The 16,392-nt window shown below is 37.7% G+C and overlaps 1 protein-coding gene across 2 annotated transcripts in view; it reads right to left on the bottom strand.

Moving 5' to 3' along the window:
- The window catches only part of DMC1 (DNA meiotic recombinase 1), a 36,727-nt gene that overhangs the window by 4,745 nt on the left and 15,590 nt on the right, over positions 1-16,392 (bottom strand). For both annotated transcript variants that reach the window (XM_072843968.1, XM_072843967.1), the window contains exons 9-13: positions 13,541-13,632; positions 13,053-13,126; positions 12,809-12,923; positions 12,391-12,451; positions 2,601-2,717 (exon numbers count right to left, since the gene is read on the bottom strand). In XM_072843968.1, the coding sequence (XP_072700069.1) occupies positions 2,601-2,717; positions 12,391-12,451; positions 12,809-12,923; positions 13,053-13,126; positions 13,541-13,632 (459 nt within the window). The remainder of the gene's footprint in view (positions 1-2,600; positions 2,718-12,390; positions 12,452-12,808; positions 12,924-13,052; positions 13,127-13,540; positions 13,633-16,392) is intronic.

The following is a 16,392-nucleotide window of genomic DNA, read 5'->3' as shown; positions in this document are numbered from 1 at the left end:
CCTCTGCCTGTGCCTCTGCCCCTCTCTCTCTCTGTGTCTCTGAATAAATAAATAAAATCTTAAAAAAAAAAAAAAGAATTTGTTTAAAAAAAAAAAAAGAAATCTGGAAGTGAAAAAAATAGACAAAGATCCTTGCCCGTATGGAACTTATATTTGGAGAAAGGAAGAAACAGATAATAAATAATGAACATAATAAATATGTTATGTAATATGTTAGAAACACAGCAAGTGTTATGGGGAAAGAGAAATAGAGCTGGGTGAGGGACAGTACAAGTGTGGAAACTGGGAGGAGTTGCAATTTTAAATAGGGAGATCTAGATAGGTATTGTGGAGAGGGTAACATTTGATCAAAGATTGGAAGAGGTAAGATTGACAGCCAGAATGAGGGCTATGTAGGGAAAGATGATTCTAAGCAAGTACAAAGCACCTAAGGTAGAACTGTGCCTGGCATGTTTATAGAACATCAAAGTGCCCACTGAGGTTGCAGAACTGTGAGAAGAGGAGAGCAGGGGCAATGCATGCATGTAGTGGTATGTAAACCACCCTAGAGATTGAGCTATTATTCTGAGTTAAGATGGGGAGCCATTGGAGAGTTTTAAGAAGAGGACAGATATGATCTGACTTAATTTTACAAGGGATCACTCTGGTATCTGTGTTTAAAATAGACTGTTAGAGGGGCAATGGCTACCTAACTGCTTGAGCCCTTGGTTTGCTCATGGTGAAAATAGGGATAATGACCTCCATCTCTTAGGGTTGTTGTTATAAACAATGAAACATATATATGAAGCACTTGGTGCAAGGTTTAGTACATAGCAGCCACTCAATAAGTATTAGCTATCATTATTAGCATCATCATCTTCTCAACTAAAAAGTTTTCTCTAAAGTCAAGAATTTTTTGTAGGAAATCTTTAGGGACCAGAAAGAAGGGAGGACATGCTGCACAGCAAACTACATTTTGACATTTTTAGCTCTGATCTAGTTTTGCTGTTTTTATTCAAATTTATGGAAATTTGACATTTCTAACCTCTATAATAACTTTAATTATCCTTTATTGAGTCTACAGAACCAATATGGCCTCAAGGCTGTAAGAACTGCAGGAGTTACTTGGTCCTGCAGATATGGAGTATTTGATAAAATATGCAAATGATTGAACACGTAGATGGAGTTCATTTGTTAATTCAACAAATAGTTATGGAGTTCTTACTATGTGCCAAGTATCATGTTAAGTGCTGGGGACATTTGTGAGGGAGATGTACGTGTGATCAGCTGATGCAATTCAGAGTGGAAAGTGTTTAGGAAAGTTTTTAAATTAATTAATTAATTTATTTCTGAGAGAGAGAGAGAGAGAGAGTGCATGAATGGGAGGGAGGAGCAGAGCAGGAGAGAGAGGGGAAGCAGAATCCCTGCTAAGCAGGGAGTCTGACTCTGGGGTCTGATCTCCCCACCTGGAGATCATGACCTGCGCAGAAGCCAATAGTTGGACACTTAACCAACTGAGCCACCCAGGTGCTCCTAGGAAAGTTCTAAACACAGCAATCTAAGATACAGACTAAGACATTTTAGTAAAAAAATGGAGCAATCCCTACTACCCATTTAATTCAACAAAGAACATTCGTAGCAGATTTCTAGGGATTGCTGAAGCTCCATAAAACACAGCATTTGTATATTATAGTCTATAGAGACAGGTCATGAAAAGCAAAATGGTTTAAATAATGATCAGATAAACGAGAGAACTGATTATTTACTACTTATTCAGTGACAGCCCATAATAAGTACTGTGATTCATAGTAAAAACCAGATTAGAAGCTCATGGGATTTCTTTTTGGTTGATTTTTTCCTCCCTTGAGTAGTTATTATATATCTCTGCCTTGTTGTTCAAGGTTAGCTGGTCAGTCAGTCACAAATATTTTGTATCTATTACATCTCAGGTATTGGGAATATAGCAGTGAGCAAGAGAATAGTGTCCCTGTCCTTGGGGTATTTGCTGTCTAGCATGGACGACATGCATGATATAAATCATTACCAGTGAAATATAAGCTCTGTGAGGGCAGGGACTTGTCTTTTTGTTTTAGTTACTGTTCTACCCCCAGAACCTAGAACAGCTTTTGTGTAGTAGGTCTCTCTGTAAACATTTATTGTTTATAATTTTTTTAAAGATTTTATTTATTTCTTCATGAGAGACACACAGAGAGAGGGGCAGAGACATAGGCAGAGGGAGAAGCAAGCACACAGGAAGCCTGATGTGACTCGATCCTGGGTCTCCAGGATCACACCCTGGGCTGAAGGCAGGAGCTAAACCACTGAGCCACCCAGGCGTTCCTATTGTTTATAATTCTTAATTAAATAAGTAAAGTACCATGAAAGAATGTAAATCATAGAGTACAGCCTAGACTGAAAGGTTATGGACAGGTTCCCTATTGAAGTGATGTTTAAACTGAAACCTAACCCCCTCCCCACAAAAAAACCAAACTTGGCAGAAGAAAGGAGAAGAATACATCCCTGTAGGATCTGCCAGTGGTATAATTACAGGCTCTCAGGAGAGGCAATTCTATTTAGTGCCATATGCCCAAGAATCTGATTAAAAACGAGAAAATATTTACCTGTCATAAATCTTGGCAATTCTCAGTTCTCCTCTTCCTTTTCTCAAGCTTACTCTTGTTGTTGAAGCATGAGCCAGAATGTGTCCCCCAATGGGTTTTTTGGGGTCTGCCTGAAAACTGAATTAATAAAACACTTTTTTTTTCAAGTTTTATCATATGGACTATATATAGTAAAATTTGCAATTAAAAGGCAACTATTCTGTGGAGGACAGCATGGGACGTGTTCTAAGCAAACAGAGGCTCGTTTGTTAACTATGGAGTAGGGTATGGTTTGAAGCTGCTATCCAGTTCAGGCTTCCAAGAGTCCAATGAGGTACAGTTCATGTTTTGATTGATTTTTTTAAAAGGAAAAAATGCAAATAAGATGTTATTCACTGTCTTAGGATAACTCTTGGAGGTAAGCAATTTTTCTTAAAATACAAAGAGTAAACTTATTTATTCATTCATTCATTTATCAAAAATGTTTTTTAATGGCCTGCCACGTGCCAAGCACTATTCTAGTCTAATGAATAAGAAATATCCAATTATCCCTATGAGGTCATGGTATAAATGACAGCAGATTGAGAACCTCCTTCTTGTTCATTAACTGTATGTTGGAAGCCTTCAACATCATATTAGTTACGAATTTGCAGTGAGAATAATCTTGGAAATATCCTTGTCTTTATCACTGATGCTCAAAGTTTATTCCTCCAAAAGAGGATACAGAAAAGATAAGTTTTTGCTATGTCTGAATTCAAAAAATATATTATGATTGCAAGGTAGTTACAAATATTATTGACACTCATCTTAGGAGATATACACACTACGGAACTAACATTCACTTGGCAAGAAGTGAAGGTTCTGAATAACCCTAATAGTGAACCCTTTTAAAAAGCTTAGATGTAGGGATGCCTGAGTGGCTCAGCAGTTAAGTGCCTGCCTTTGGCTCAGGGCGTGATCCTTAAGTCCTGGGATGGAGTTCCACATCAGGCTCCCTGTATGGGGCCTGCTTCTCCCTCTACCTATGTCTCTGCCTCTCTCTCTGTGTGTCTTTCATGAATTAAAAAAAAAAAAAAAAAAAAAAAAAGCTTAGATGTAAAAATCCTCAATGAAATACTAGCAAACCAAATCCAGAAGCATATTAAAAGGATTATACACCATGACCAAGTAAGATTTATTTCAGAAATGCAAGAGTGGTTCAGCACAGGAAAATCATCAGTGTAATATACCAGATCAACATAATAGAGGGGAAAAAATCCGCATAATCATCCCAGTTGATGTAGAAGAAAACCTAGGCTTTGAAATCATCAATAAAGGGAACTGAATATAAACTAACAGATTATACTTGATGAAAATAAACTGTGACATAGCCTAATAACCTCAGCTCTGGGAGAATATGGTTACAAATCAACTGAAATTATGCTTGTTCCATGAAGGTGTTCAGAATCCTGGTTACTCTAAGCACGAGGCATGATATAGTAAGGATGTATAGCTGATTGGCATGAGGTTAAATAGACTGTAGGGCAGTAGGGATAAGAAGCTCTCTGGTAAAGGAGTCTGCTCATAACATCAAGAGTCTGCTTATAAACTGCTGCTTGGTTAAATGGCTCAGGAGTTAGGACCAGAAGATCCTTGGTTGGGGCTGGAGAGGATTGGTTAAGATTCAGTAAGTCCAATGTTGGAACAAACACAGAAAGTTAGTTTTGGAGTAAACCACTATCAAGAAAGTAGCAGCCAGGCAGTTGTCCCTGACAGCAGTTAAGTCAGAAGGCTATATATCACATCTTTATCCATTTATCAGTCAATGGACATTTGTGCTCTTTCTATAATTTGGCTATTGTTCATAATGCTGCTATAAACATCAGGGTGCACGAATCCCTTCAAATTAGTATTTTTGTATCCTTTGGGTAGATACCTAATAGTGCCATTTGCAATAACATGGATGGAGCTAGAAAGTATTATGCTAAGCAAGATAAGTCAGTCAGAGAAAGACAAATACCATATGATTTCACTCATATGTGGAATTTAATAAACAGAACAATTGATCATAGGGGGGAAAAGAGAGGCAAATCAAGAAATAGACTCTTAACTATAGAGAACAAACTAATGGTTACCAGAGTGGAGAGGTAGGGAATGGCTTAAATAGGTGATTGGGATTAAGGAGACCACTTGTGATGAGCACAGGGTGATGTATGGATGTGCTGAATCACTAAATTATATACCAGAAACTAGTATTACACAATATGTTAACTAAGTGGAATATAAATAAAAACTTCAGAAGTTTTTAGGCTAGGTTGCTTTCTGCAGGCAGCTGAGGGGTAGTAAAGCTAATGTGATCTCAGTTGGATGAAATATCTAGAGTTGAGTTGTCTATATAATGGTTACAGATCAATGCCACTCTTTTTAATGGAATGGTTCTAAATTTTCCAGGTCATCCTACATTATCAGTGCTTCTTAAAGGTCTTAAAAGACTAATGCACTTTTCATATTGTGCCTTTAGTGCTATTATTATTATTCACCTATTATATTTACTCTCAATCTCTCTTCTATCACCTGTCACTAAGCTCCTTAAAGGCAGACAATACTTACTGTATTTGACCTTGCAGTGGGATGCCTGGGTAGCTCAGGGGTTGAGCACCTGCCTTCAGCTCAGGGCATGATCCCGCAGTCCGGGGATCGAGTCTCACAGCGGGCACCCTGCATGGATCCTGCTTTTCCCTCTGCCTCACTCCCTGTGTGTCTCATGAATAAATAAATAAAATCTTTAAAAAAAAAAAAACTTTGTAGCAACCAGCTACACAGTGGGTGCTCAAAAATGTAAGATACAGAAATTATATAAATATCAAGGAGAATATTGGACTGTAGAAAGATTGATGCTTCCACAGAAAGTAGACCAGTTAGAAATTTCTACCAAGAGGAGACAAACATAGTCAGCTAAATGGGTGGAGAGAAGTTTCAACAGCTATGTTACTAGTTCTCACAGATGGTCTCTTGGTACTGCTTAGTAATTCTCCTATTTGAGCGTGGTTAGTCTCCGTAAGCACCCTTTCCATTCTCGTCCTTTCATCGTGGATGACAAAGCTTGCTTCTTTGTAAAAAAGAAATGAGTGTTTTTAAGAGGAAGATCCTCTTCTTTCCATCTGCTTCCTCAGCTTTCCATCCATACTTAGCTATGGTTGTAGTCATCCTTCCTTCTTCCCTCTCAAACTTTGCTGTTTCCTTATTCCAACAAGCCTTCTTATACTTCAGTGCCTCTGCACACACAATTCCTTGCAACAAAAGCCCCTTTCCCCACTGTGTTTGTTCACTTAGCTCCTACTCACACATCTAATGTCATCCCTTCTTGCAAACCTTGCCTGATCTGGGATCCCTGGGTGGCGCAGCGGTTTGGTGCCTGCCTTTGGCCCAGGGCGCGATCCTGGAGACCCGGGATCGAATCCCACATCGGGCTCCCGGTGCATGGAGCCTGCTTCTCCCTCTGCCTGTGTCTCTGCCTCTCTCTCTCTCTCTCTCTCTGTGACTATCATAAATAAATAAAAATTAAAAAAAAAACAAAAAAAACAAACAAACAAAAAAAAAAAACCTTGCCTGATCTTCTGAAACAGAGTAGAGCCTCTAGTCTGTGTTCTCATATTACAGTATATTCCTCTTTTAAAGCATTCTACACTGTAATTTTTTTTTCATTAAGTAGACTCCACATCCAATGTGGGACTTAAACTCACAACCCTGATATCAAGTGTCACATGCTTCACCAACTGAACCAGTCAGGTGCCCCTACATTTGAACTGTGTCAGGTCATTTATGTACATTAGTTCTACCCTTACCCTGATCTCGGCACATAAGAGATACTCAATAAATGGTAGCTATGATTATTTAATTATTTAATTAAATGATTCAGCTAAAATAGCCACTCTTTCAGTGACATGTAGACCATGACTTTCTTAAAGTTTCTTTGAACTTCCCGAGTATTTTAGTTGTTATAACCAAGGCTCGGGGTAAAGTACAAGAAGATGCAGCATTCAGCATCCTTTTAGAGGGCTTTAATTTACTTCTATTTCTGACCTAGTAAAAACAGCTTCAGAAAACCACCCACATTCCTCCTTCAGCCTATTCTTATTTCCCCTTCTTTCATATTTTCTTTTCTTTCCTCCTTTTCTCGGGATGGGAGAGTATGATGAGGAGGAGGAAGAGGGGGTGGATATTAGGAATAAAGAGAGGCCAAGAGAGATTGTGTCATTTACCCTCTGCTGGTTGAACAGGACAGAGTGTATGACATCGTTGAGGGTAAGACCCAGAACAGCCTGACCTCCCAATGTCAAATCAGGGAGCTCTAGTCATGAAGTACAAGATTATGGTGACAGTAGGGCAGCTGATATTTTCCTAGGAGTGGGATAGGGAGGGTAGCACAGAGAGCCTAAAAGAGCATCAACTTTGAAATCAAAGATACCTGGGTTCAAATCTTGGCTCCCGTTTTTAAACTGGATGCTTGAGCAAGTAGATACTCTGGGCCTCTGTTTCCTCCTTTAAAAATTAGGAATAATAATAGTATCTACCTCAAATGCTGGTTGGAGTGGGGACCTTCAGGGGACTGCACAAGGGCAAGTTGGTACTGTCCCTAAGGGACAGCTGGAACTCCTGGTACTTGGAACCTGCTAAAGGGGAAGCTTTTGTGTTTTGTTTTTTGTGTTTTTTTTTAAGATTTTATTTATTTATTCATGAGAGACACAGGGAGAGAGAGGCAGAGACACAGGCAGAGGGAGAAAAATTTGGGGGGAAAGAGAAGATTTTTAAGATTTTATTTTTAGGGGCACTTGGGTGGCTCAGTCAGTTAAGTGTCTGAATCTTGATCTCAGTTCAGTTCTTGATCTCAGGGTCATGAGGTCAAGCCCTGAGAATTCAAGCCCTGCACTGGGCTCCACACTGAGCACAGAGTCTACTTAAAGGAAAAAAAAAAAATAATAATAGGGGTATGTTTAAGAAGTTTTGTTAAGTAATGTCCCCCTCCTGCCATTTTCTCATAAAATACGCATAAAAATCTACACTTTTTTTTCAAAAGTTTGAAGATGGAATTCTGGGGTTTGGGAGGGGGGCACAGAAAACAATCTGAGACTGACTTCATACAAAGAACAGGGAGGCTCAAGGAGGCTATCGTTTTATGTATGATAATGCATAAAAGCACCTGGCACATGGTAAGCAATCAATAAATATAAGTCCTCTTAATCTCTTAATGAAGTTCATATAGTTTATTTTTATTTATTTATTTTTATTTTTATTTTATTTATTTATTTTTTAAAGATTTATTTATTTATTCATTCAGAGAGAGCGAGAGAGAGGCAGAGACACAGGCAGAGGGAGAAGCAGGCTCCATGCAGGAAGCCCGATGTGGGACTCGATCCCAGGTCTCCAGGATCACACCCCGGGCTGCAGGCGGCGCTAAACCACTGCGCCACCAGGGCAAAGTTTTAATTTTATTTAAGTAGGCCTTGAACTCACAACCTCAAGATCAAGATCCGCATGCTCTTCTGACTGAGCTAGCCAGGCGCCCCTGCAGTTCAAATAGTTTAAATGACTTGCTCAAGGTCACTATGCTAGTGAACTTGGCTTAATGTTTTTTCTTTAACCATACTGCCTCTTAACTCATACAAATAATGTTGGATCGGTCGGTGACACCCTTAGAGAATAAGCTGCACTTTTAGAAGACTGCAAATGTTCTAAGATGACTTTTTGTTTTAGCAAAACAAATACACAAACGAAGTAGGTGGCAACATCATGGTCTTATTTGTTGCTCATATTATCTGCCCTGGTGTGGAGCTTTGTAGGCTGATACTTTCACTTTTTATCTCCAGGCCTTCATCACCTGGATCATTCTAGTTCTAAAATCTGTATCTGTAAATCTCATCTAGGAGCTAATGCTTTGCTGTATCATACAGCAGCTCCTCGCCTCTATAATTTTGTTCCTTTTTAATACGATGTGCCATCAAGTATAATGCATGGGATATAAGCCTCAATTATTGTCAGCATACTTGGGGACTCATACCAATTATAGTGATATTTCTCTGACAGGTCCTAGGCAAGCTCAGCGTGGAGTTTTTCAACACTGAGAAACAAAGATTTTCTTTCTGGGAGGTTTTCTGATAGCATTTGAGATCTTCTAGTTTAAAACTGTACTGTTTTTTATTTCTTTTTCATTTAGTTGTGGCAATCTATGTGTTTTATATAAAGACATACAATTAATTTAAAATTGTTAAAATTTAATATACTTTAGAATATGCTAATTATTTTTTAAGACTTTTTTTTTTGTAAAGATTTTATTTATTTATTCATGAGAGAGACAGAGAGGCAGAGACACAGGCAGAGGGAGAAGCAGGCTATGCAGGGAACCCAATGCGAGACTCGATCCCGGGTCTCCAGGATCACGCCCTGGGCTGAAGGCAGCGCTAAACCGCTGAGCCACCCAGGCTGCCCTAGAATATACTAATTATAGTGAACCCTGATTCCTCACAAGTTGGCTCCATGGAGGAGATGAGGTTACAAAGCAGAGTCACCCAGCAAAAATACTAGTCTTTACTACCTTCTCTGGGTCTCAATTCACTTCACTATAAATCTCCCCTCCCTAGGTCCTACAATTGTTTCTTTCTGTCATCTCTCTATTTCTCCTTTCATTGTCTTATTGGAGTCAATTCAAAATGGTTTTACTCTTTTTGAAACGTTCTACAAATACAAGAAAAAGAACCCCTGTCTGACCTAATTTCAACAGATTTCCTTTGCCTTTTAACCCCAGATAGACAATTCTGGCCTATGCAGTGTTCCCTCCCCACACCTGAAGAAAGAACATTGCTCTTTAACTTGTACTGTTTTATTTGAATGCAACCCACTTCCTCCCTCTGAGCCAATGAGTCATTTTCTCTTTTTAAAGTGAGCCCTGAAAATCTTCCATTTCTCTTCAGTTTAAAATTATTCTCTTTGTGAAGTACTTCATGTCCTGTGTATGAAAGACACCCTATAAAATGGAGAAGATTGCCTTAACCACTCAAGGGCTACAGACAACACATGACCTACCAAGTTTTAACAATTCTGAGTTAAATGGACATCATTTATTTTCTTCTTTATGGAGACAAGGCACATAGTCTTTTTTGTGCACTAGTGAATTCCCAGAATTTTGATACATAATAGATTTTCAATAAGTATTTGTTGAATGAATAAATGATTGATTCCCCCCTCCTCAATCTTTTTATCTTGCTTAATACCATGCATGTAGTTAATATGTTTTCACATTGGAATTTCCTGTGATTAAGTAGAAAATACTCATAAAAGCATATTGAAAAGTAAGAGATACAAATTGCAGAAGATGCAGCAATACTCTTAGGGTTAGTGTAGAAAATGCCTGAAGAGGGGCACCTGGCTGGTTTGGTTGGTGGATTATGTAACTCTCAGTCCCAGGGTTGTGTGTTTGTGCCCCACACTAGGTAGAGGTTACTTAAAAATAAAATCTTTTAAGAAATAAAAAGATAGGGACACCTCACTGGCTCAGTCAGTTGAGCATGCAAACTCTTGATCTCAGGATTGGGGTTTGAGCCCCACACTGGCTGTGGAGATTACTTAAAAATAAAATCTTGGGCAGCCTGGGTGCCTCAGCAGTTTAGTGCTGCCTTCAGCCCAGGGTGTGATCCTGGAGACCCCTGATCGAATCCCACATCAGGCTCCCTGAACGGAGCCTGCTTCTCCCTCTGCCTGTGTCTCTGCCTCTCTCTCTCTTTCTGTGTCTCTCATGAATAAATAAATAAAATCTTTAAAAATAATAATAAAATAAAATCTTTAAAAAATAATAAAAAAACAAAGAAAATGCCTAAAGGGAGAAACATTTGTTTCAGTACAATTTGCAAATATCAAATATCTTCAAACACATATGTCAATGACCCATTTATCTGCTACTAAGTTATTATGTACTGCCTTCATTTTAAATAAAGCTATATTGTAATCATCAGAGTAATAATTGATTTAAGCAAGAATCTTCAATGGATGCTAAACCAACTGGTGAGAGCTTATTGCAGAATACGATATTTACACGTCTCAGATTGCTATTACACACGCCATAAGTTACTTATTCATTATAAAGGCGAAAAGGTCTTTTATAATGGAGAAATCTTGCGAACACCATCTTAATTACATGATCAAAGTTCACATCACTAATAATGGGACAGACTGCCATCATATGCCTCCTGATGATCTATGGAGAAGGCCATAATATTGCCTATGTAATTTTCCTGCCCAAAGTGTTTAATATTTTAAATAATGAGGAAAAATACCCTACAAATTGAGAGACATTCTGAAAAACAGTTGGCCTGTGCTCTTCAAAACTGTCAAAGTCATAAAAGCCTAACACAAACGCTAAAGAGCCATTCTGATTAAAGGAGACTAAAGAGACAAGACAACTAACTCCAAGCAGTGCATGATCCTCAATTAGTCCTGAATCAAAAATAAAATTTAAAAACCGCAACAACTATAATGGATGTTAAAAAAAAAAGATTTTACTTATTTATTTGAGAGAGAGAGAGAGAAAGCGGAAGCAGGGGGCAGGGAGAGGTAGAAGTAGATTTCCTGCTGAGCAGGGAGCCCAATGTGGGGCTGGATCCCAGGCCCCTGGGATCATGTGCTGAGCCGAAGGCAGGTGGTTAACTGACTGAGCCACCCAGGAGCCCCTATAATGGACATTATTGAGACAATTGGAGGCCCTGGAATATAAATTTATGTTAGATAACACTAATGTGCCAATGTTAAATTTCCTGACTCTGATAGTTGTATTGTGGTTATGTAGGAGAATGTTCTTGTTCTTACAAGAAACATGCTGGATTATAAGAGGGGAAGTGTCATAATGTCTGTAAATAATTCTCAACAATTCAGGTGGAAGACCTCTCAAATGGTTCACCAAAATATTATATTTGAGAATATGTGTGTATGTATGGAGAAAGAGAGCTTATACACATACATACACAAAACATGAGAGAGAAAAAAATGTGGCAAATGTTTACAATAGATGAGCCTAGGTGAATGATGTATGTGTCTTCACTTGTACTAGTCTTGCAACTTTTCTGTGGTTAAACAATTTTCTAAATAAAAACTTATTGGAAAGATTGACATCACGAATTCAGGGTAATTTTGATTGCTTATTCAGATACATCATGCTCAAAATGTTTGATGGTGGCAACTAATCTTTCTTTGAATTTTCTGTTTTCATCATCCTACTTTATTTAGCTCTCCTTGCCTTTCTGTTCACTGCCATCTGTCAAGCAGAGCCATCAATAAGTATATAATGTGCACAAACACCTCAACAGATTCTGAACATGCCTAAGTGTGAACTGAAATTCTGTTTCTTCTAACAGGAGACATCTCTCATAGGACCTCTTATAAACGTATCTCTTGTATATCCTGCAGAGAGCCTCCATTTTTTTTGGTTTTTAGGCTGACAACTTATCAGTACAATAGAAGCCATTCATGTATATGAAATATAAATTTTTATCTTTTTCTCATTGTCCTCCAATATCCTTTTAGTCCTAGACAAAAGAGGAGCCCAAAGTATCTCTGAAAATGGTTAAAGAATTGCTTTATTCTATAAAGAACTAGAGAAAAATAGACACTAGATAACAAGCAATATTTGTAATTATGAAGTAATATGCACTGTGTAATAGAGTGATTTGTGATATATTTGTGCCCACATCGGGACTTGATCATTTTGGAATTATTTTCTATTCTCCACTCTAACCCTTTTGGTGTTAACCTTTGTGAAATACAAAAGCAGACTATTGAGGCTTACGTCATAGTTGCTCCTGGATCAGCAGTCATTTGATTGGTCACAAACACAGCCACATTATATTCTGCATCAAGAAATAAAATTAAGAAACTAAGAGAATAGCAATATAAAAAGTTCATTGCTTAGATTTCAAAGTTTATGAACACTGTACTATGAAGTTATTTTATAAACAATATTACATTCCTATTTTCTCATTCATAACATAAGTTAATTTATTTAAAGTTACTACTGTTATTACTATTTAGGTACTTATTGTATTAGAATCAGTATTTTGGTTTAAAAAAAACAGTTGCATTCCCATCAAGGTAATTTTATTTTTTAAATATGTATTGCCTCCCAACATTATTCTAAGCTTCTCTGCAAAGCCCACTCAACAGTCACAGATGCTATTCTGATAGCGCCACTTATTTTAAAAATCTACCTTCTGAGATTTTTTGGAGTCGTGACAACATCTGGGCCAATTTTTGTTGCCGTTCAGCCAACTCCCCGCGACCGCTGAAATCCACTCGAAAAAGTGCCATTATTGAATCAATGATCTGCACAGGATTAAAGTAAAAATAAATAAGCATTTGAAAATGGAAAGATGTAAATTTGGATTGGAATCAATAGAAGAAAAACAATACACTAAATAGCTCTTTGAGGCAGCAGTATTTAAAAGCTTGTACCAATAGCTTGAAGATGCCAGCTTCTTCATGGAACTTTGCTGCTACATAATCAAGTAGCTCCATCTGATGTTCACCTGGTGGGAAATGCAGTGAGAAAATTTTATAAAAGCTAGAAGAGGCAGAGACTAGGTTCATTTATGTTCCTGGAGTCAGGCAAAAGAGAGTCCTGAAAGGATTTTCTTAATTATTCATGCATTTATTAAATATGATTTCTACATTCTACCTTAGCATGCATGCCAAATGCTACATTATCCAAAAAGAATGTTACTCTCCATTTCAAAGAGAGGAAAAAGAAATCATTTGAGGGCATTTTACTATCTCAGGGCTTGCCAGATGAAAAAATCTGTGGACTCACTAAATAAATTTGGAAGAAAGTAAAATGAAAAGAGAATAGAACAGTGTCAAAATGTTATAAGTATCACTCAAATAGTAAATCAGTGCTGCCAACCTGAAAACAGCCCAAGCATCCAATTACATGGGACTCTTACTCGTATAAGCACGTGCATAAAGTACATTGTCCAGTACTGCATCATGGTCTACATTGAAGCGGTCAGCAATGTCTCGAAGGCGATCCGGACGGCTGGAGTATGCCAAGATTAAGGATCCAATAAATCAATCCCAAAAAAAGTTTAGAACAACTACAAAAAATAATACTTTAAGTAAGTAAACTAACAGGCAAACGTCGTACCTGCAAAGGTACTCTGGAGGATGCCAATAATCACTTAAAATCTATATCAGATTTTCTTTTTCCTAAGTGCCCAATTAATAAATAACTTAGTGAGAACAGTGATAGAAATGATGAGGCAGTGATGAATTTAATATCAAATACTCGAATCCTTACCATAACTTTGGAAGCTATTTGTTATGGCCTATATTACATTTTACAGATGAAGACACTCACAAACAGGTTAGGCAAATGACTCAGGATTATGTAGCAAATCAGTTACAAGAGGAAAAAGTAGAAACTAAGATTTGTGACTCTCATTTGATCTCAGTTCTATAAAAATAGATCTATTCTAGGAAGATAATATCACTGAATTATAATTCAAGTCACTTCAAAGTGAATTAATTCACTCTCTTTAAACTCCTCACTTGTTCAATATGAAATAATTTCATATACTGTTAACCACCAGTTGCCAACAAATGATAAATTTGACTATATGAAGCAAAGGATCAAAAAGAAATTTCAAGGATCATGGGGTGCCTGGCTCAGTCATTCAAGCATGCCTCTTGATGTTAGTGTTATGAGTTCAAGGCCCGCATTGTGTGTAGAGATTATTTAAAAATAAAATCTATTTTTAAAAAAGATTTTATTTATTTATTCATGAGAGGCACAGAGAGAGAGAGAGAGAGAGAGAGGCAGAGACATAGGCAGAGGGAGAAGCAGGCTCCTTGTGCAAGCCTGATGCAGGACTTGATTCCAGGATTCCAGGATCATGCCTTGAGCTGAAGGCAGATGCTCAACCAATGAGCCACCCAAAAATAAAATCTTTTTAAAAAAAACATAATTTCAAGGATCAGAAGGAAATTACCAATCTATGGTTTTGGGTTTGTTTAGGGTTTAAAATCTACCTTCTTCTAAAGGACTTGTGTGTTAGCTTTCTGAAATTAGTAAATTCATAGGGAGGCAAATTCAGTGCACCTGCAAAGGTATTCTAAAAAGGAAGATGCTAATAATCATTTATATCTATCTAATTTATAAAGGAATAACCAACATTTTTTAAGGTCTTTGGTGATCCCAAATATGTCTACAGTATTCTCTGAAGTAAAGTGAGCTAAAATAAAATCCACGTCTGTGTTCTCATTTCACTTTGTTTACAGTGTTTGTATAGTACTGATCATACCATAACTATAAAATGAGGACAATTTACAATTTTACTTGTGACGTTTACAACTAGTTCCATATATGTAGAATTGGTTTGTCTTTATGCTTTCCCAGCCATCTATATCCTAATGTACAACATTGTGTTTTTTCTTCAGAGCTTCAGTGACAATCATTAAAATCTTCCATTGCTACTGAGTGTACCCAATAGATGTTTTTGGTGGATAGGTGAAAGAGGGCAAGGAAAACTAGAAAACAGTAAAAATGCTTTTCACTACATCACTTTTTACAGAACCTGGTTACTATGTGATTGAAAAGTGTAAAAGTTGGGGGATCCCTGGGTGGCGCAGCGGTTTGGCGCCTGCCTTTGGCCCAGGGCGCGATCCTGGAGATCCGGGATCTAATCCCACATCGGGCTCCCGGTGCATGGAGCCTGCTTCTCCCTCTGCCTGTGTCTCTGCCTCTCTCTCTCTCTCTCTCTCTCTGTGACTATCATAAATAAATAAAAATTAAAAAAAAAAAAAAGAAAAGTGTAAAAGTTGGGCTTATGCTGAAGGGAAGTTCAAATCAATCTATAAAAATTTGTTAACCAATCACCATATGGAATTGATTACCATTTTAATTGTTAACCAATTAATTGTGGAAAATATAAGGAGTGGTAAAACAATCCATATTATAGGTAAATGTAAAACATAAGAAGACAAAATATAAACACATAAAAAGGAAAATATTAAGACAAAGCAGTGTACATGTAAGAGAAACTAAAAGATGGGCACCTGGGTGGTGCAGTTAGTTAAGTAGCCAACTTTTGGTTTTGGCTCAGGTCATGATCTCAGAATTGTGAGCCATGGGCTCTGTGTTCAGTGCGGAGACTGCTTGAGATTCTTTCTCCCGCTCCCTCTGCTCATGGTCTCACTCTCTCTCTAAATAATAAAATCTTAAAAGCAAAAATACTAAAGGAATGAGAACATTCCATTGGCGCTCTTGAATGTCCTTGTTCCCCCTCAGCTGTCCTCCCTACTCCTTCTTGCATATGACTTGGTTCCTAACTGTTCCTCTCTACCATTCTTGATAAAATCCAGATTGTCCAAACAGTGGCTGTTCATCTGCAAGAACCATTCCTCCCTCTTCAAGAACCATTCTTTTTTTTTTTTTTTTTTTTTCAAGAACCATTCTTAATCAATTATTTCTGAAACTAGCTGAACTCTAGCTGCATTACTGGAATGCTACATGGCATTCCACCCTCTTCTCCAAGTTTGGAGTCTCCTTCAGGTCTTCTCATGCCCATTATTTCCAAATCAAGTCTTCTGCACTTGGTTCTGGGTTTGTTTTTATTTCCTTCTAAGAGAGTATTTTAGATAGTATATTCTATAGCAAAATAAGAAAGACACGGTTCTTAATTTTGGGTAATTAGAGAAGATTAGAAAAAGCAGGCCTTCAAAGGAGCACCTTTAATGGATTTGTATGATTCAGAAAGGCTCTGAGGTAGGGATAGACAGTTCAAATATTCAGGGAGGA

The sequence above is a fragment of the Canis lupus genome, chromosome 11 (assembly GCF_048164855.1).
Source record: "Canis lupus baileyi chromosome 11, mCanLup2.hap1, whole genome shotgun sequence".
In the NCBI taxonomy this organism is placed as follows: domain Eukaryota; kingdom Metazoa; phylum Chordata; class Mammalia; order Carnivora; family Canidae; genus Canis; species Canis lupus.
The sequence above is the reverse complement of the archived record's forward strand: the minus strand, read 5'-3'. Positions and strand labels throughout refer to the sequence as shown.